Genomic DNA, 21,567 nt, shown 5'->3' with positions numbered 1-21,567 from the left:
CAGACTTTTTGGGAAAATAATAAGATGCAGCCAAATGTTTATACCACAATTTCACATTATTGATGCTCTACTTAGTTCAAAAACTGTTAATCTTTTGAATCTATTTCTCCTTTCTCTTTAGGGGACTCTTTCCCAGAAATTCTGGACTCATCTTAAGAATCTTGAGATTAAGGAAATTCATGAAATATGATTTCCCCCAACCATGAAACAGGAACTTCTTCCAGCTCCAGCTCAGTGTGTTCATGGATGTTGCTGCTCATGGCCTCCTGCTTGCTCTTATCTCACAGGAAACAAATTTCCCTTCTTTTCACTGTGGGCTAGCATTCATACTTGTGCCATCATCTGTCCTGACTAGACTTTCAGTTGCTAGTTCATTGACTATTTAAAAAATTAAAATCCATTTAAGAAAGAAGTAGAAAGACTGACAGGCAGAGGGGAATGGAGGGGGGAAGGGGTGTGTATTCCCATCTGCTGGTTCATTCACAAATACCTATAATACCCAGGGACAGGAGAAGGGGAAAAGGAGGAGAAAGAATTACAGAGGGAGAGAGGAAGGAGGTAGGAGGAGGGAGAGGGAGGCAGTATACTCCCATCTGCCAGTTTATTTCCCAGATACCTGCAATAGTAGGGGCAGGAGAAGAGGAGAGGGTGGAGAAACAAATTGGAAGCTGAGGGAAGGGGAGAGGGAGAGGGAGAGGGAGAAGGAGGAGGTGAGAGAGAGGGGAGAGAGAGAGAGAGAGAGAGAGAGTATTCCCATCATCTGGTTCACATCCCAAATGCACAAAATAGACAGGGATAGGCCAGGCCAAAGTTTGGACCTGGGGACACAATCATGGACCCAATTACATGGACCATCAGAGCCGTATTCCATATTCCAGGGCTTACATTGCTGGGAAGCTGGGACTTAGAGCAGTAACCAGGAAACAAACTTAGGTACTTTAATGTGGGACAAAGCATCTCAACCACTAGACCTAATGCCTGTCTCTGAAGATTACATTCATGTTTCATGTCTTTGATTTCCGTTTGAGTTTACAAACCAGCTCAATTAAGTTCCATCTTTAGGCAAAATGTATCTTCACTACCTCTTACTATGTATGCCAACTGGTGACATATATTTTTCATTTCCTTCACTAGTAACCTTATTGAAATGATAGTTTCTCTGGACTCTATCTACTCCTTTTGACCTTCTAAGTGCAATGTGATCCATTTCTTAATCTCTACAATTAGCTGTTTCTCAAAGGTCCTCACTGACTATGACCTCCCATATCATTTCCCTAACTTCCTTCTCTGAAAGCATTTCACACAATTCACCAGTCTTCTCAACAGAAATGTTCTCACCTCTACTCCCCATTATGTTGTTCAATAGATGTTTCCTTCTACCAACCTGACAGTTCATTTTATGATTCTTATTAGTAATCCATCCCTTTCCTTTGCTTGCTTGCTGTCAGACCTTGTATAAATTCTTAATTTCATACCAAGCATACAGGTACGATACACAATTAAAGCTTTATTTTATGGATGTATATCCTTCATAATTATCTTCTGTTATCTGAGATATAGCCCTCCCAAGAGTCCCTCTTGGCACTTTTCTCTTTCTGTGTACTTTACCTGTGATAGATCATTCATCACTTCTCTTTAATTGTCATTTTATGAGGCTGACAATCTGTGTGTTCTCAATTCCCTCCTTCACATTAGTTGTGGTTTTATTTATTTATATTTTTTATTTAAAAGTCAGAACTACAGAGAAGGAAAGGCAGAGAGAGAGAGAAGGGGGGTGGGAATCTTCCATCTGCTGGTTCACTTCCCAAATGGCTACAACCAGGGTCCAGGACTGTGCCAAATGGAAGCCAGAAGCCAAGAGCTTTGTCTGGTCTCCCATATGGGTTCAGGGGTCCAAAGGATTGGGCAATCCTTTGCTGCATTGCCAGGCAAATTAGCAGGGAGCTGTATCTGAACCTGGGCAGCCAGGACTCAAACTGGTTCCCACATGGGATGGGCAGCTTTACCCACTATGCCACAGCACCAGCCCCTATTTGTGCTTTTCTAATCACTCAATACCAGGTAATTCCTTCAAATAAAATCCTCTCTGTGTGATCATTATTTATGATATAGAAATTATAACTTTCAAACCCTGTCACTTCGGCTTTTCTTTCAATGTCTTATATTTTCTTCCAGACGCTTTAATGAAAAAACCATAGGAGCCCCTGCCGTCACCTTTATCTAATCTCCTGTATTTAAAGCATTTAATTATTACTGGCAAATATTTTGCACTTTTGCATCTTGTTATATTGGCTCAAGAACATTAATTACGCTTTTATGTTTAATTCCTCACATATGATCAAACTTGGTTATTGTAGGGCAACAAAAATACAATATATTCCATGCAGCCTTCCTCCCACACAAACCCTCTCCACCCTACCTGAACATATTCTTCTACTCTACCTATACACTACCTTGTATAGCATTCTATCTCTGGCTTTCTGAAGGCATTTGCCGCTGTATTGAGTATTATAGTTATTTCTGTGTACATTTTCCCACTTCCATAAGTATATTTAATACATTGGCTTAATGTTATTAGACCATTAATAAGTAGGTAAGTAACTAATGACTAAATAATATAAACAAATGATCATAGTTACTTGCAATTTTATTTCTGAAATTGCTATACAAAATGTTCTTTATTCACATCTGCTAAACTGGTGATTATCAAAGCTGCCTTCACTAATCTCAGGATTTTTAAACCTTACCATCTAATAGAGGCTCAAAGGTTTAAAATTATAATACTTTAAAATTTAAGTTATTAAATATTTTATAAAATCCAAAGGTAAGAATTCAACATGGAAAAATACTGAAGGTTTTCATCAGAAAATGGTAAATAACAAAAATCTTGATAGAATACCTTTGGTGATTTAATAATGTTATAATAGTATGCCTTCATTTATCAAGAATATAATGGATGTGGTCCATAAATAGCTGAGATATTCACATACTTCAGATTTTTAAAATTTATCCATTTTAATGGGAGAGGGAGAGTGGGAAAGAGGGAAAAGGGGAGAGAGTGAGAGAAGGGAGAGGGAAGGAGAGGAGAGAGAGGGATACAGAGACGAAAAGGGAGAGAGGGAGAGAGAAGTAGAGGGAAAGGGAGTGAGGGAGAAAAAAAAGAAAGACAAAGGCAGACAGAAACAGATCTCCCCCTTCACTGGTTCACTTCCCAAAATTCTATAACACCTGGGCAGGGCTGTGGTAGGAGCTAGGATCTGGGAAGTCAATCCATATCCTCCAAAGGGAGGCAGCGACCCAACCAACTGAACTATGACCTGCTGTCTCCCAGGTTCTGCATTGGCAGGGGCCTGGAATTTGGAATTGGAGCCAGGACTCAAACCTAGGCACTACCATATGGGTCACAGATATCTTGAACAACATCTTAACTGCTAGAACAAGGCCTGGCTATTTTTTTTTTTAAATCAAAAAACATAATGGATTCATTTGGTTAGTTATTTTGCGGTTTTGGAAACCAAAATATCAAATATTAAGAGCTTTCTCCTTCCTTCCTTATTCAGTCCACTATTCTAATAATATAGGAAGCAGAAGAAAGAAGCAAAGACAAAAATATTTTTCCTATTAGAGTTACTAATAATCAAATGTTGAATACAATTAAAGATTTTCACAGATGAAAAAATAAGCAGTTTGGTGAAACACTGTGCACTATGGTGATCATTTGAGTATGTATTTAGGTATGAAGATGCAGCTTTCCATACAGCAGAAACTGTTACTTTAAGAGTTAATGCTGCCTTAGCCTCCGAGCAAGGGAGCATACTCAAACCCTGCAGAGTCCATGGAGCCCACACAATTTCAACACTATTTTTAAAGTATGAGAAAACCATAAAATTCCACTAAGGATGGTCAAATGACATATTTTGCTGCCAAAGAACCCATTTACCAACAAGTACAGTAATCAAATATCTTAACCTGTGCTTAAGGACATTATTACCAATAAAGGAGTAGTCGAACTATCAGCTTCTATGAGGATGTGCAGTAGTTGGTGTACATGGTAACACGCTCTTTCACTTTCAGTTAATGTATAAGAAGGTGCTACATAAACAATGTGGTAAGTGGAACCAGTTGTTTTAAGATGTTTTGGTTATTGTGATGACATTTTTCAGTATATAAATATGTTACTAAATTATCACCCTGCAAACTGTTTGAGCTATCCCTTTTGTATTCTCAGCTCCACAAACTGCAAGGAGAGTGCTGAAACTGTCTCCTATATAACTAGGAATTAATAAAATCTGTAAGTGCTATTTTGCCTAAAAAATTTATATAAAAAATTTCATTTAAAATCTGAATTTTTTACTTCTCTCAAAACTAACATACATGACTGAGCAAGAATGCTGAACAGTTGAATAGTTCAAAGTTCAATTCTTTGTTTCAAACTCTTTGTTCTTCACATAATACTGACCTTTCCTCATGTGGCTGCTTTAATATCTTTTATTTTATAGAAGTATCTTACTGGCTTTCATGCAAATACTTTTTTTCCCTCTAATCTAAAAGTATTTGTTAGTGGGACTGAGAAAAAGCTAATGAAGAGAATCTGATAGGATTTAAATTTAAAATGAAAAATTTAAATTGAAAAATCAATCATTAATTTTGTTAAATATAAGAAGGTCTGTCTTAATTTGTATAAGGTCTTACAAAATAAGGTGTTTTAGAGAATTATAAATGAGAGCCAGTAAGGGAAAATAAAACGGTGGTACTTATCCAGGATATAAAAACAAATTTCATATTATTTGATTGCCTAATTCTAATTAAGTCACATTATTTATAAAAATTACAAATAAAGAAGAAATCACTTGAAAAAACATAGTACAAGCAATCTCTTTGGTGATTCTACTTAGAAAAAAAAACTAGAGGAAGTGCTAAGTAAGAAATCAAGACATTAGCAGTCATTAAAATTTATATTTGTCAAAAATTTTATTGCATAGCAAAATACTGATGACATATCAACTTTTAAATTGTGGAAATGGAAAGGAATGCTGTAGAAGGAAAAGAAAATAGCAAGAGATGGCTCTTTGGTGTCCTGATTTATGCTTTTAGGTACATGCCACATTTGTTTTGTGATTCACATGTTATCATATAGCAATGTAAATTTTAACTCTTCACAAATACATTTCTCATTTAATATCTTATAGTGCTTCAAGAGTTATGCAGGGAAGGCAGAAAATTTTCCCATTTTATAGTTGAAAAGACTGGGTGATATTCCAATTGGAGGAGCCTTAAATGACATCAGAGCCTTAAATAATATCATAATATGATTTATTATCAATATTTTTATTTGTTTGGTCTTCATACATTCCTAATTCCAAATAAGTGAAAAATGTACCAATTTAGACAAGTGTGAGTTAAAGTTATATAAATCTTTAAGATATATCAAGAATAAAAAGTAATTATATCTTTTCATTATTATAATAGCAAGGACTGAAACAAGCAAACAAGGATAGCAAGGATCACATTAGGGAAATATTTCTCATGGTATCTTGGAATGACAAAAGTCATATTAATAATGTTAATAATGACTATATGTAAAAGAGTCCATATCGTATAATGGGAAAGGTGAAGCAGTTAAAGAGACTTGAAAAATAACCTGTAGTTCTCTAATAAATCTATTTCAGCCAGTGAGAAATTAAAGTGGAAACAAATATCTTTATAGCTATTTATTGAGGGTCACTTACAGGGTATAATTAAGAGACTAATGCAATCAATAAGATTGAAACCATGCTCTTCAACAGCAGCATACACTCCTGGGCATCACACTTGGTCCCTTATTCTGGCCTCTTTCCTTCATTCAGTTTATCTAAGGCTAGTGCCAGACAGGGAGCAATTTTAGAGCAAAGATGACCCTAATTCATTTTTGCATGTGCAGAATATAATTTACTGCCCAGCAATATTTATGCATATATACTTGCATTTGGAATCAAATTGATTTCAATAGTCTAGACCAAACCAGCTCAAATTTACACAGGTTAGAGAAAATGCAGGATATATCCTGAAATCAATTAAATAATTGGGAGGGGTGTTTGAATTACAAGGTAATGTTACCAGTTGCCTACTCCATTAGGTAACATAAATGTATATTCATAAGTGGATAACATATTTGATAAGTTTAAAAACTCAGCAATTTTCCAGGTAGTAGTCTCTAAGAGAAGGTTCACAAATTTAAAATATTAGAGCTGGACAAATCTAATCATATAAAGTTGGCTGACTGTAATAATACATTTTTACCAACTTTGCTTGGGACAGGTTCTCAGTATCTCTAAGTGCAAGAATCCTGATGTATGGGCACTGACCTTCAGGCTGAGTAAAGGACACAGTTTTAAGAAGTGGAGACTGGCCTAAAGCAAGATGTCTCTTCTGTATGGGCAATTTCTGCTAAACTCCCTCTGATAGAGTCAAGTAAGAATGATGGGCAAAATCTGCCAAGTAGGAATGTAGCAAGATCTGTTGACTTCTCAATAGTTGGTATTCCAAATGTTTATTTAGAACATGTCATTTTTTAAGTGTTGGTAATTTTTTTTAGTGTTGGTCATTTTTGAAAATGTAAAACACTATGTAGGAGAAACAAATGACATATACAGAACGTATTTGTTATACAAACTCTTGGCTTATAACCTCTGTTTTAACAATTTCATTCCTGTATGGTTGCACCTATAATTTCACTAAAATGTTGAGGAAACTTTACTGATTAAAGAAAGGGAAATATCCACAATTATGTATCATATTATTCCATGCTCATAATTTCAGAATTCACAAATTATATGTATGATGAAAATGAAAATATCAATGCCCAGAGGTGGACAACAGAAGGGTCAGTATAACCATTCTAAGATTTACTTTAAGTGTAGAACTGAGTTTAAGTCACAAGTTCTGGTTGGTTCTGAATGGACACAGAAGCATGATTTTCTAAGAGATGACTAGCCAATTATAGTGACTGCAAAGTTCTGTCATCAGTGACATCTTAAATGAAGCATTTCGCTAAGAAAACTAAAATTTCCACCTCATTTTAATCACTCCAGCTATTCAGAATTCTGTTAATCAAGTAGGAAAAAAACTGCCTTTAACATCTCAAATGATTTATCTGTTTGTACCAATGTGAGAAAAATGATCACATCTCAGGTAATAGATTACAAGTACAAAAAATGTTCACATTACAGCGATGCTGATGAAAATTACCTGCAGGCTGTTACAACAGAGCTGGTGAATTAATTAACCTTTCACCATAAAATTCAAGAAACTTCAGCAAAGATTGAAGTTTCTCTGTTTCTCTTGCTCCAGCTCTTTCAGTATTTCAGAAAAATGAAATGATATGCAGTTACTAAGGGAAAGAAAATATACTGAGATTTGATCCAATTTAATGTTACTACAGTAAAGCCATATAAATTGTGGTTAAAAGGCAGCAGGCAAGATGATTCATCTTTTGTTTCAGTTAAAGATGGGTAATAATATTTGATTTTTACGTGTACATATTTGCCTTTATGAATTAGCTTGGTAATTTCATCCAAACAATAGTGGGTTCCTCTTGATTATCTACCTGATGAGAAATTATGTAAGCTTTAAGTACTATTATATTATACTTTTAAAATGGGCATAATTTATGTGTCTTTAAACATATGTTAGGATATGTGTATTTTATTTTTCCACTTGACATAATATCTGTTTAAGAGGTGAACAATGTTAAATAATTTTTCCATAACAAATAACCAGAGATGATCTCTTACATTAGCCAGTTTTTACAGTCTAGTTATAATTAATCCATTATATAATTTCATACTTGATAATAGATAATTCCTTCATACAGTTGGTTACTTGACCTTTTGTTTAGAATATGGGATATGTGTATAGTGTTTTAGAATGTTGGGATTTTTACTCACCATTCTAACAAAATGATGTCTTATCAAATTCATCTTTAAAGGGCAAAATTGGTATAAACTTGCCAAAGTATTTTCAGTAAATTAATTTTGTTGAAGGTAAGAGATCCACAACAAAGTGTTAAAGTCAGAAGGTGACCCTTTTATGTTAACAAAATGGGTGAAGCTCATTTAGACAACTAAAGATGTACATGGTATTTATTTCTGGGTACAGGGTAGGAACATAGTTTGACTAATAAATATTACAAATAAGATATGTACTGTAAGTTATTTGGAACAAAGTGTAAATTCTTCATAACTGATAATGTGCTATACATTTCTAAATGAATCATTCTATTATACCTATAAGGGAAATAATTTTTAGTTTTTTTAGTTTTTTGTTTTTTGTTTTTGACAGGCGAAGAGAGAGACAGAGAGAACGGTCTTCCTTTGCCGTAGGTTCACCCTCCAATGGCCGTGCTGATCCGAAGGCAGGAGCCAGGTGCTTCCCCTGGTGTCCCATGGGGTGCAGGGCCCAAGCACTTGGGCCATCGTCCACTGCACTCCTGGGCCACAGCAGAGAGCTGGCCTGGAAGAGGGGCAACCGGGACAGAATCCGGTGCCCCGACCGGGACTAGAACCCGGTGTGCCGGCGCCGCAGGCGGATGATTAGCCTAGTGAGCCACAGTGCCGGCCACTTTTAGTTGTTTTAAATTTAGAATATTTGTCAAAATGTTTTTCATTATTTCATTTTGACAACACTTCTATAATTGAACATATAATTTTAGGTAGGATGTAAGTTTACTTTGAAGCACCAGGTTTACCACATTTCTGCCAATTAGAAAATACATAATAAATATATTTTGAAAATATGAATAAATAAAGCTTAAAAAACATTTGGCATTCCTGCCAATACTGTTGCTTACTTACATTAAACTAGATTTAGCATTGCTATTGATTTTTATATGATCACATAAATGGTACCAATGTATATAAAGATTATTTTAAAAGAATAAAAAATGAGAACAAGCACTTATATAGAATACAGATACAATCCTTTAAGAAATATGAGCACATACCTGACAGGTAATGTTCTGTCTCCTTTCCTCCTATCCATTTCTCTCTGGGGAACAGGATACCAGCGGAAATTCAGTTTCCAGTTAAAACCCCCATAAGTCATATCTGACCCAGCCATATATTCAAAGGTATCATCACTAATGACATCGATGATGGGACATACAACAGTTTTCCTGCAACAAATTCAAAATCAGTTAATGCATAAATGTTAACGTGTTATATTAGCTTCTCCAATGTGATTATAGCTGATATGTAGAAATGTAATTATTTTGTAATCTTGCTACAGCTTTAGTTTCATTTTATCCCATTTCTCCATGAAATTACTTTCTTTCACTATATCTTCCTTGAAGTATAGTTTATATTGTCATGTGAAATCTAATCAAATACATTAATCAAACTTCAATTGGTTTCCAAACGCATTCTAAGTACTGACTCAGCAGGATGATCATGGTCTATTTCTCCATTCACATCATGATTAGTAGAGATATTCTGAGATTCTGCATCATTTTAGTTATAACTCAGAGAAAAGCAAGAGTGGGCAGGGAGGGAGAATGGATGATAACAAATCAGATTGGCTGGTTTGCATTTGATATAGGGTAGGATATTTTAAAGAGAAAGTTCTGAGAAAACTTTTATGGAGATGTTCAAATAAACAAAAATCCACACGCATCAGCAAAAATCATGACTTACCAGTATAATAAGTAAATGTTCCCTAAGAAGAAGAATAGCACCACGGTGACTTCTGAGTGAATTATTCTAGCATTAAGAGTTTAGAGACACAATTGGGATGATATCTGTATTTTTTTAAGATAGGGAAATATAAGTCATTTCAGTCTCTAGTGTTTTATATAACTTTTTTTTTTCCTTTTAAAAAAGGAGAGCCAGGAGGTTTGGTGTTCTTGATCGCAGGTTTTACGGTAAGAAGATTCTTCTTGAGGAGATCATAAGGTTTAATTTATAATCCATTTTGTGCTTTCTCCCATTCTTCCCCATCCCTAATTAGAGGACCAACTACATGTTCATGTCTACCTAGGTTTGCTCCAAAAAGCAAAGTCTTGTTTTTATGCTGATTAGAATATGAATATACAAATTGTTTTGTGAAATACCCACAGATAAGGAAAGAAATGTTGTACATTCTTTATTCTTATTTTCTAACATCAGTATCATCAACATTCATTTTCAACTGAGTCTTCTATCTCCTACAATTAGCCAAAGTCTTATGTTGTCTGATATCAATAGGATTCATCAAAACCTGGAAAAGCTTCTTAGTTACTGCACCTCACAAAATCAATATCTTTCTTCCTTTCTTCATTGTATTTAATGATTTAACTTGTGTGAGAAGATATTAGAGCTAATAACATTAAACAGACTTCATTATCTAGTTATGGCACTTTTAGAATTTACAGTCACAACATGAGATTAATTATATGAAAATACAATATAAATATATGGCTAACTAATAAAAAAAGATCTTGGCCTGCGCCGCGGCTCACTAGGCTAATCCTCCACCTTGCGGCGCCGGCACACCGGGTTCTAGTCCCGGCTGGGGCACCGATCCTGTCCCGGTTGCCCCTCTTCCAGGCCATCTCTCTGCTGTGGCCAGGGAGTGCAGTGGAGGATGGCCCAAGTGCTTGGGCCCTGCACCCCATGGGAGACCAGGAGAAGCACCTGGCTCCTGCCTTGGGATCAGCGCGGTGCGCCGGCCGCAGCGCGCCTACCGCGGCGGCCATTGGAGGGTGAACCAAAGGCAAAAGGAAGACCTTTCTCTCTGTCTCTCTCTCACTGTCCACTCTGCCTGTCCAAAAAAAAAAAAAAAAAAAAATCTTTACATGCCCATACAAAAACATTATAGAAAAATATCACTAAGTTAAATATAAAATGCATGTTGGAAAAAGCAGCATAATGTAGAAAAAGTTGTCAGGAAGTATATTTAAGATGTTCTAAGTTCATTTTGTTTTGCCACACTCTCTCTCCTGTGGGTACCATACAATATAAAAAATGTCATTAGCCATGTACTACACTCTGTTGACTAAAAGGTTCCTACTGCTTTCTTCAACTGCTGTGGTTCATTTTACTGACAGCTTCCATCCATCTTCCTGGCAAGGACCAAATCCTGCCTTTATGTGATGTGGTGGACTAGTTCGGGCTAAACAGCTCCTGTCTTGGAAGGCTAATTAAAACTTCAATTCTAGAAAGACTTTAGAGGCAGATGGAATGACTGCTCAAGCAAGGTGTTACGTCGCTCTTTGATATTACACCAGATACCACTGCTTGTTCATTGCCTTCCTTCAGTGCTTAGAAATTATACTCATTTATCACCAACGTTTATGAACATCTGCAAAAAAACCTTGTACTTCCCAGAAGCAGCACCAGAAAATTTTACAGGCATGTATGAGATTTGTAACTTCTAGACAGTATTACTCAGTTTTTCCAATTTCTTAATTTGTACGTAGACAGTGGCAACATCGTTTAAATAATAAAATTTATTCTTACAGATGTGCTCTCTGTTTTCTTCAGAGGTGTATATGTACGTACGTGACTGCATGTATCGTTAAGATCCAGCAGGTGATTTAAGAACTAGAATCTGACCAAGGGCGCAGATGCAGCATTGAGAACATTGCCTGGGGAGTTTGACAACTGAACAGTTGTTGACAGCATTCTCGATAACTGGGACAAGCTATGTAACTTTTTGTTTTGCTCTATTATAAGGCATAGATAAGAACATCCATATTACCTACTCCACAGGTTGTGAGGACATTAAAATGGTATTTGAAAAATGTGCCTTATATTCTATTCAGATTGTTTTGATTTCCTTTACCTAGAAAAGTAAATATTCAACACATATTTATTGTGATATTTTGAATATTTTATTAATCGAATATTATATTAACATTCAGCATGAATATGTCAGTCTAACTTATTATATAAAAGGGAAAATTGGTTTTGTATAAAGCTATGAAATAAATGTTCTGAAAACAGCAACTTGCAAGGGAAATTCTGAAGGACAGCTGGAATTGCCCTAACAGGTTCACCCATGACCCATGCAGACAAAACACATGGATTTTTACCTGTCTTCTTTTATTCTTGCCAGTAAGGGCTCCAACCATCCCAATGTGCACTCACAGTGTGCATCAAGAAAAGTTATAACCTGCCCTTTTGAAGCCGCAGCTCCTCGAAGACGGGCACGTATTAACCCAGAGCGCTCTTCCATCCTAATAATTTTTACTGGCACTTCTAAGTTTTTCACATAATTCTCTAATGTCAACTTGAGAAAATCTGTAACATGCAAGAAGAATTTATAAGAAAAAATTGTATTTTGTTTTAGAGATAGAAAATATAACTACAGAAATAAACATGCTATAAAAATGGTGGTCAATTGCTATCATTTTTTTCCATTGATTGAAATAAAATGATATTTCATCAGGTAATTGATGTCACATACCGATGAAGTCATATACATATTTGATAATCTTATCAACCAATTTTGGAAGAGAGAAACATTTTTAAAAGTTATTTTGGCTGATTTCTTAGGTTGTAAGTGCCAAACAGAATTGTGGGAAAAACTAAAAGAATTTGTTATTTATTTCTGGAATTGTCATTGGTGAGATATATGGATAAAAATCTGACAAGTAGTTGCAAGGATAGTAAAAAGTTAAGGCAAATAAGGCTCCACCATTTTTGCAATACAAATTTAAAAAAAAAAAAGTTATACCTCTTTCACTGGCATCATCTACCAAGATGACCTCAGAGAGTAGGTAGTGTGGGGACCGGTTTATAACACTGTAAACAGTCCTGAGGAGAGTGCTCCAAGCTTCATTATGAAATACAATGACTACACTTGTGTTCGGAAGTTCATCAGGGTAGACTTTTGTCTTGCATCTGGAAAAGAGGAAAGAAGAGGGATGCTAATGCATTCATTTTTCATCCTGATTATCATAATAAGAAATGTCCATAATAACACAAGTTCCTACTTGGAAGTCCCTAAGCAAGGAAACATTTTATGAATATCTAAAATCATGTTCCTTTTTATAAGTGCTGTGAGTAATCACTTGGCATTTTGAAAATTAAATATGCATAATTGCTAATATTTAACTCCTGCAGAGCACAAAGCAGCATGATTTCTACAAGTCTAAGAAAAACCTAGGAAAGCTAAAATAACATTCTGAGACTGTTAATAAAAAGGCCAGGTACAGCAGGGACAGATGAATTCATTTCGTAGATATAATTTGATTTTTTTTTTTTTTTTTTGACAGGCAGAGTGGATAGTGAGAGAGAGAGACAGAGAGAAAGGTCTTCCTTTTTGCCCTTGGTTCACCCTTCAATGGCCGCTGCAGCCGGCGCATCTCGCTGATCCGAAGCCAGGAGCCAGGTGCTTCTCCTGGTCTCCCATGGGGTGCAGGGCCCAAGGACTTGGGCCATCCTCCACTGCCTTCCCGGGCCATAGCAGAGAGCTGGCCTGGAAGAGGGGCAACCGGGATAGAATCCGGCGCCCCAACCGGGACTAGAACCCAGTGTGCCGGCGCCGCAAGGCGGAGGATTAGCCTGTTAAGCCACGGCGTCAGCCTATGATTTGATTCTTTAAGGGGAAAAGAATTACTGTGTAACAGAAAAAGTCACAAGAACCTAAACAGACACAACTACAGGGTGTTGAAGCATGTAAATCTGAGGTTGTTTTTCAGTTTAAAATCTAGTCAGGTGTTTTTTCTGTATTATTTGAGGTTGCTATAAACAATGTCTACTTTCAAGAAAGGAAGGGCTTAGAAATCAGAATTCACTGAATACATTTTCAATAAGAATCTAAAATTCCTGAATTACTGGAAGCCAGGAAGGGAAATGGGTTGCCAGTACTTCCCCAATTCAGCGGGCACAGCCATCACATGAACAGGAAGCAAAATACAGATTCTAATTCACTTGCTCTGGGGTAGAGCCCGAGATTCTGTATTTGTGAAAGGCTTACAGGTGATTCAGATGCTGCTGGTCTCTGGAATACGCTGCTTTGTAAAAGGTGGCCACACAGTTGTCATTACTTTCAGAACATAATGTTAGGAGAAAAGCCTTTAGCTATGCTTATAAATCCAAGTAAGTCTGAATTCTACCATTCAAATCATTCAAAAGTTACACTTGGATAAATAATATGCGTACTGCTATGGGTGGACATCCCGGATTGAGCATGCAGACGGTTATTGTTCTGTCTACTTGTCAGCATTCAGACATTTCTGTCATGTAATTTCAAATCAGCATAGCTATGGATTATAAACAAATGTCACAGGCTATGTCACAGGGTACATGAATAAAAGTTGATGTGTTTTAGGTATTTTTTTCTTGAAAATATTCTGAGGAGTTAGACAATTAAAATAAGTCTATAAAAATAAAATGAACCAAATATTTCCTGTTACTTACAAACAGCCTAATATATGACACAATGCAGCCTTAAATGAGCTCCCCCGAAGGGCAGAAGTTACTGTTTAACAGGTTAAGCCACTGCTTCTGGAGAAGTGTCCCATATTCCAATGCCTAGAATGGAATCCCGCCTCTGCTCTGACGACAGCAAGCAACAGAGGAGGTGGGCAATGGTGGCTCAACCTCTTGTGTCCCTGTCACCCATGTGAGAGACAGGCTGGAGTTCTTGGAACCTTGCTTCAGCTGGCGCAGCCCTGATGGTTGCAGGCATTTTAGGAGTAAACCAGTGGATGGAAGATTCTCTCTCTCTAATAGATGAAAATCCATTTTATAAACTACAAAAGTTATTTTCCCTCACAAGTGAGTACAAAATATCCAATAAACTGAGGGATTAAAAGGCACATAATAAATACTGGATGTGTGTCTGTTGAAACCTTAATCTTAAGTTTTAAAGAAGTCAAATATATCACTTACTGGCATTTTATGCATGTTAACAAGGTAAGAATATATACGTGCATCAATTAGAACATTATTCAGCATACTTTTATTTAAAAATACTCATTAGCTATCTCAATACAACATATACTGTTCATGTAATAAATGAAAATGTAGGGAGTGAGAAAAGTAGTCTCCTTCACAAGCATCTCTTTCCATTCTGGTGGCAAAATGAAAAGGATTTCTATGAGCTTCAGCATCACTGGATTTGTACTTCCAGACAATTCACTAATTGAACATAGCCTCCTTGGTCACTGAGAAAGGTTCTCTGCACCATTTTCCTGAAATGTATGCTCTTCTGTCTCATCAAAAAAGTCCCATCAGTTTCAGTGTGGAAGGCAAAAATTACGGGAAAGATAACCACAATCACTGATACAGAAGAACAACTGAAAGGACAGACTGAAAGCAGTCCAACAGCCAATACTCAGTGGTTTACATGAATGATTGTATGGCTGCAGCCAATACAGATGTGCAGTACCATTTAGCTAAAAAAAAAAAATTGTTTGAGAGGCAGATGCGGAGCATGACAAGGCAGTTGGAGAGAGAGGGATATATACTTATATTTATCAGTGTACACTCTAAACACCCTCAACAGCCATGGCTGTGTTGCGACAAATTTAGGACCTGGGAGCGCAATGCAGTTCTCCACATGAATGGTGGGCATCCAGTTACTTGACATGTCGCTGCTGCCTCCCAGGGTCTGCATTAGCAGGAGGCTAGAGTCAGGAGCCAGAATGTACTCTGATATGGGGCACAGACTTCTTAACTGCTGTCTTAACTGGTGGGCCAAATATCTGCCTACATAATTTATTTTAAATCAGAGATATTTGTATGTTACAATAAATGCTAACAAATATGAATGAGCTTAGATAAATTATCTAAAACATCAAGTTTAAAGCAGATATTTAGATAAAAACAAATCATTTCCATCAAGCTTCATTTTTGTGATTATAAAATACACTCACAAATATTAATTTTACATTCATTATATGTGTCATAGTTATAATGAACAAATTTATCATTAATGTAGCTATTATGTTTACTTAGAGAAAATTTCCACTATGTTATTATTTAATGTAGCATAAAAGTAAAACGTGACCAATATTTGCATTAATTCTTTCTCTTCTTCCCACATAAGCATACATTTATCAAATGGTATAAAGATTCAGATAGGCGGATAAAGAAATTCTTCAAATCCAATGAGCAATATTGTGACAACAGCTAATACTGCAGTGTATACTTGAAAGAATTAATCTTTTTTTTAACAATTTTTAAAAATTTATATAAGGTGAACACATTTCATGTATTTCATATACACAGATAGAGGACCATAATATACTTCCCACACTACCCTCCCTCTTCCTTTCTTTTTTTCTTTCTGTTAATTTTCACAATGGCATATTTTCAGTTTATTTTATAATCATAAGATCAACCCTCCACTAAGTAAAGAGTTAATAAAACCTAAGGAAACAAAAAAAGTTAAATTTTCTCACAGTACTTAGCTTTTTAAATAATCACAATGAAGTGAAGCTATGGATACATTAATTGGCTTGATTGTGGTCATCATTTATAAAGTTTATGTGTTTCAAAACATCAAGTACATCTTACACTCATGTAATTTTTTGTGTCAGCTATTACCTCAGTAATGCTGGACAAAATGCCATTCAAAACAAGAATAATTTTGTAATAATAAAATAGATTTTAGGAAACTGCTTAAGTAATACAAAGTAAAAATTTTCTATGTCAGTTTATTCAGTTATATCAAATGCATTATTTACATAAAGATTTGTGATTTTTATGGTTTCTGATGGGTTTGTGTTCATTTGAACTGGTTGTATATAGTACTGTTTATATTTTATATTTTTATTTTGTATTTTGTTTGTATGTTATACTGTTGTATAATACTTCTGTATTTCATCACTGCTATTACTTCACCTATGATAAGATGTACCATGATTTTAAATGCCTTGAGGAAAGATAATAAAAGGAGTTAAATAAAAAACATAATGCTCTCATCACCAAAATCTATTTAGTACTTTATAATACTTAATACTTAATACTTAAATAGAGATCATAGGAAAAACTTTTAAATTTATTTCAACATAAATTTCTGTCAATATTTTCACACTTGATTTATGAATCATTCACATCAGTGTCTTATTACTTTGAAGTTTTACGTGTTCTACAGAGCTTTCTCCAGTTTTAAGTTATACTTTTTAATATATGAAAGGCAAGGGGCCTGCATTGTGGCATAGCAAGAAAATCACCTCCTGTGACCTCCTAGCATCCCATATGAGTGCTGGTTCATGTCCAAGCTGTTACACTTCAGATACAGCTCCCTGATAATGTCCTGGGAAAAGCAGGGGAAGATGGCCCAAATGTTTGGGCTCTTGTTACTCATGTGGGAGATCCTGATGAAGCACCAGCCTCCTGGCTTCAGTCAGTCCTGGCATTGCGGTCATCTGGGGAGTAAACCAGTGGATGGAAAATCGATCTTTCTCCCTCTGTCTCTCTCCTTCCCTCCCTGTGATTGTGACTTTCAAAAGAAATCTTAAAAAATAGGAAAGGCAAATATGTAGCACATATCTCAGTAATCAAGTCCAAACAACTTCATCTTTTGTATTTTCCTTTTACTATAAAGTTGTGCTTTTCAAATTTTAAGACACAAATGAATTAATTACATGGGGACACTCTTAACAACAGTATTTTGATTCAGTAAATCTAGAAGAAGCCCAAAATTCTAAATTTCTAGTAAGATTCCTGGTGATATCAGCAAGGCTAGTACCTGGTTGACCTGATGAGAAGCAAGGCTAAATAGTTGATTAACGAGAAAATATAGAATTGTAGTCCTTTCTCCAACAATATACATACGCTTCATGAAAGGAAATTTAACGCTTGGTCCTGCATCTTGGCTTTATTTTAGACAATAACATATTGTTCTAATACTTATTCATAATGTTACCTTATTAGGAAATACTGAATGACAACTAAATGCAGAACATGTACTATAAATAGTACATATAACTTAGTTGAAGTAATGACTATATGAATCACTGTGATCATATTTACATAAGCTTAAGAAATGTAGGTATTTCTTATATAACTACTGCCAGCTGGTAGACAATGATTGTAACATAAAACTCATCCTGATTTCAAACACATAAAACAAAAAATGTACATCTTAGAACAGGTGAATACAATAATTTCTTTGTTTAGGCAAGAAAAACTACTTGAAGTATTGTTTATTTAAAACAAATGCCTTTAGTGTCTAAGCTACAGATTTTAACTAACTGATTTTTCCAGATACAATTCAAAAGAACAAGAAACAAGAAGCCTATATGTTTTATGCAGGGTAAACACTTAAAATAAATAGATGTGACTTTGTTAATAATCTCTTTTTCCTAATATAGGACAGACAACTCATTCTAATGAATTTAAAAGAAAAATTTCACCACTTTTTCACCTTAGATTTTACATCTTTTATAGAACAATATTAACCTGGGTAACTTCAATGTCTGTATTGTATGTAAACATTACATAGTCTATATTTCTGTGTAAAGATCAGAATGTGCAAATGATTGATTTAGAAAATTCTTTCAAAGATGGTGATTTCAAACTTTCATTTTATGGAATATAAGTATAAAGTCATATATCTAGTTGAATGTCCTTCATAGTATAGTAATAATAGAAAATACTAAAATAATACACTATTATTTAATAATCACTATAATATTAATTATATCTGTCCCATATTATTTTTCATGTTGTATCTGAAATTTTAAATGATACCAACCAAGAAAAAATTTAAAAATATATTACATTATGTTCTAATCAGAAAGAAAAAATAAAATTACTTTGAAATATTTTTTCTTTCATTGAAATATTTATCTTTACATCACATAGAGAAGTAGCCATTTCCCTAAGATTATTTCATTACAACTAGGCAGAGAAGATCAACTTTCAATCAAATTGTGTGCATGTAGAACAAATACTCTTTTAGCAATGTGCCTGATGAAGATAATATTTGTTTCCTTTTATGTAAACATATACATGAGACTGGCAAAACTAAAATTATTCTGGAAGAATGACATGTTTGCAATTAAGTTTGATAATGAAAATGGAAAACTGCAATAGCAATTATATATTTGAAAGACAGATTTTTTATATCTACTAGTCAAATAAAGTACCTGATATCTAGTATGTCAGTGAAATAATAAGCTTTCTCGTGGTGGAATTTCATACAAACACTATCTTGTAACATGTAGATTTTTGTAATAATTGTGAGGATGTGAAAGCATATTTCCTTTGAATTATAGAAAAATAGATCACTGGGTCTTAATATTGGCTAAATGTTGGAATCATCTGTGAGTTTGAAAAAATACTGTCATATGAGTTTCACTCATAGAAATTCCAATTCAAGTGTCTGTGGTATGGTAATTTTTTTCTAACTACTTTGGTTAAGTAAATGCTTATCTAAAACTGAGACCCTTTACCAAAAGTTATTTAACATGCATACATTTTTTTAAAAAAATATGCAAACAATTCTTTTTTTTTACTATAACACTTTAAATAAAATAACATGAAGAATCTTCTTGTATTGGCTTATATAAAGACAGAATTTCCTGTAATGTTAAGCATGGCAGTCAGAAAATCTTCACTTACAATCTGTTATTTGGATATATACTACTGTTGTTAAAATCTTCTGTCGATTAGCTGTTGATTTACAAATGTAGGAGAAATACAACCAGCTCTCTACTTTGGAGAGGATATGGAAGTAGAATCCTGTTTTCAATGTCTGTAACATGGAAGCTCCGTGATATTTTTCATCTCTCGCCTTGGTTATGCACATGTTCTGGGAACATAAACTGTTACAATTTGATTTTATCCTTCTGAAAACCATATCAATGTTTTAAGATAAGCTACTGAACACAACATGCCACATGAAAGACAGAAAAATTGACTCTAAGATGAGAATGCAAAGTTACAAAGAATCCATAATTACATGGTGGTTTTGTTAGACATACTCCATTTAGGACTCAAACAATGGTTGTCAGCATTGTAGTTTGCATAACTTGTTGGAATATGCATCAGTGAGTCAGTACATACTTTCACTGCCTCAATCAAGGAAAATTAATAACAGTAATTAAAATAGAGACTTGAAAAACAAGTCCTCTATATATTTATTATTTTTAAGAGCTATGGGAATTGTAGAATTATGTTTCTGCTTCCCAATCATCCACATTCATATTCATGGAGCAATTTCATTATCCTCTAATGCATCCTTGCAAAGAAAACATCAGCAATAGGAAAGCAGTTCTTCCATAACCTGAAACAGCTTGGAGGTCTCAGGTAAAAGGAAGTACTTCACGGGGCTGGAATTGTGAAGCACATTAAGCCACCATTTATGATGCTGGTTTCTCATGCGAGTGCCAGGTCCAGTTCTAGCTGCTTCATTTCTGCTCCATATCTCTGTTAATATGCCTGGGAAAGCATCAAAAGATAGTCTGGGTTCTTGGGCCCCTGCCACCCATGTGGAGACCCATTCAGAGTTCTGGGCTCCTGGGTTTGGCATGGCCCAGCCCTGGATTTGGTGGCCATGTGGGGTGTCAACCACCAGATAGAAGACTGATGTCTATGTCTGTTTGTCTGTTTCTCTATAACTTTGTCTCTCAAATAAATATGCAAATCTTTAAAGTAATGAAGTAGTTCATCTTAACTGGATTTTAATACGCTGACTTTTAAAAATTTATAAAATCCTTGTGAATATTTATGGGTTATTGTGTAATTTTTGATAAATGTATACATTATGTAATGTTCATTTCTGGATAAATATATCTATCTCCTACAACATTTATAATTTATTTGTGGTGAGAACATTCAAACCCCTTTTTCCTAGCTTTTTTCAGATAGACAATACACTACCATTATCTATGGTACAATAGAAGACCAGAATTTATTTCTCCTACATACCTGTAAATTAGTACCCAATTAGCAATCTTTTCCCATTTTTCTCTCTTCAAAATTCCCCCAGCCTTAGATAAACACTATTCTGATCTCAACTTCAAAGAGATTAACTTTTTAGATAACAGTTATGAGTGAGAACCTGAATCACTTCAAATAACCATGACATCCACACATTCCATGTAGTTGAAAACGACAGGGTTTCCTCCTTCTAAAGACCGAATATTCCATTGTGTATCCATATCATATTTTCTTTATCCATCAGCTGATGGACTCTTAGATTAATTCCATTTCTTAGTTATTTTGAATGATGCATATGCCTTTTCAACATATTGAATTTGTTTCTTCTTGAACATCAGTAGTGGGATTTCTGGGAAATTTGGTACTTCTAATTCTAAATTTTGAGGAAACTCCATACCATTCTCTTTAATGCCTGTACTGATTTACATTCCTACCAGAATACATTTTCTGTCTTTTTGGTAACAGCCATTTTAAATAGAATGAAATGGTATCTCACTGTGGTTTTGATTTGCATTCATGTGATGCTTAGTGATATGAGTGATGCTTTTATCAAATATCTGTTACATATATATGTAGAATATAAACACAAATACATACTCTTTTAGGAAATGTTTAGTGTACATTTTTAAATGAGTTATTTGGATTGTAGGGCTAGTGAGTCGTCTCAGTTATAAATTCCATGTATTAACCTTTTATCTGTTATGTAGTTTGT

General features: G+C 34.9%; 1 protein-coding gene across 2 annotated transcripts in view; it reads right to left on the bottom strand.

Annotated features, from left to right (window-relative positions):
* The window catches only part of GALNT13 (polypeptide N-acetylgalactosaminyltransferase 13), a 489,696-nt gene that overhangs the window by 174,650 nt on the left and 293,479 nt on the right, over positions 1-21,567 (bottom strand). For both annotated transcript variants that reach the window (XM_062199758.1, XM_062199766.1), the window contains exons 3-5: positions 12,691-12,857; positions 12,047-12,254; positions 8,981-9,151 (exon numbers count right to left, since the gene is read on the bottom strand). In XM_062199758.1, the coding sequence (XP_062055742.1) occupies positions 8,981-9,151; positions 12,047-12,254; positions 12,691-12,857 (546 nt within the window). The remainder of the gene's footprint in view (positions 1-8,980; positions 9,152-12,046; positions 12,255-12,690; positions 12,858-21,567) is intronic.

The sequence above is a fragment of the Lepus europaeus genome, chromosome 1 (assembly GCF_033115175.1).
Source record: "Lepus europaeus isolate LE1 chromosome 1, mLepTim1.pri, whole genome shotgun sequence".
Classification (NCBI taxonomy): Eukaryota; Metazoa; Chordata; class Mammalia; order Lagomorpha; family Leporidae; genus Lepus; species Lepus europaeus.
This window is presented reverse-complemented; position numbering and strand designations above follow the sequence as displayed.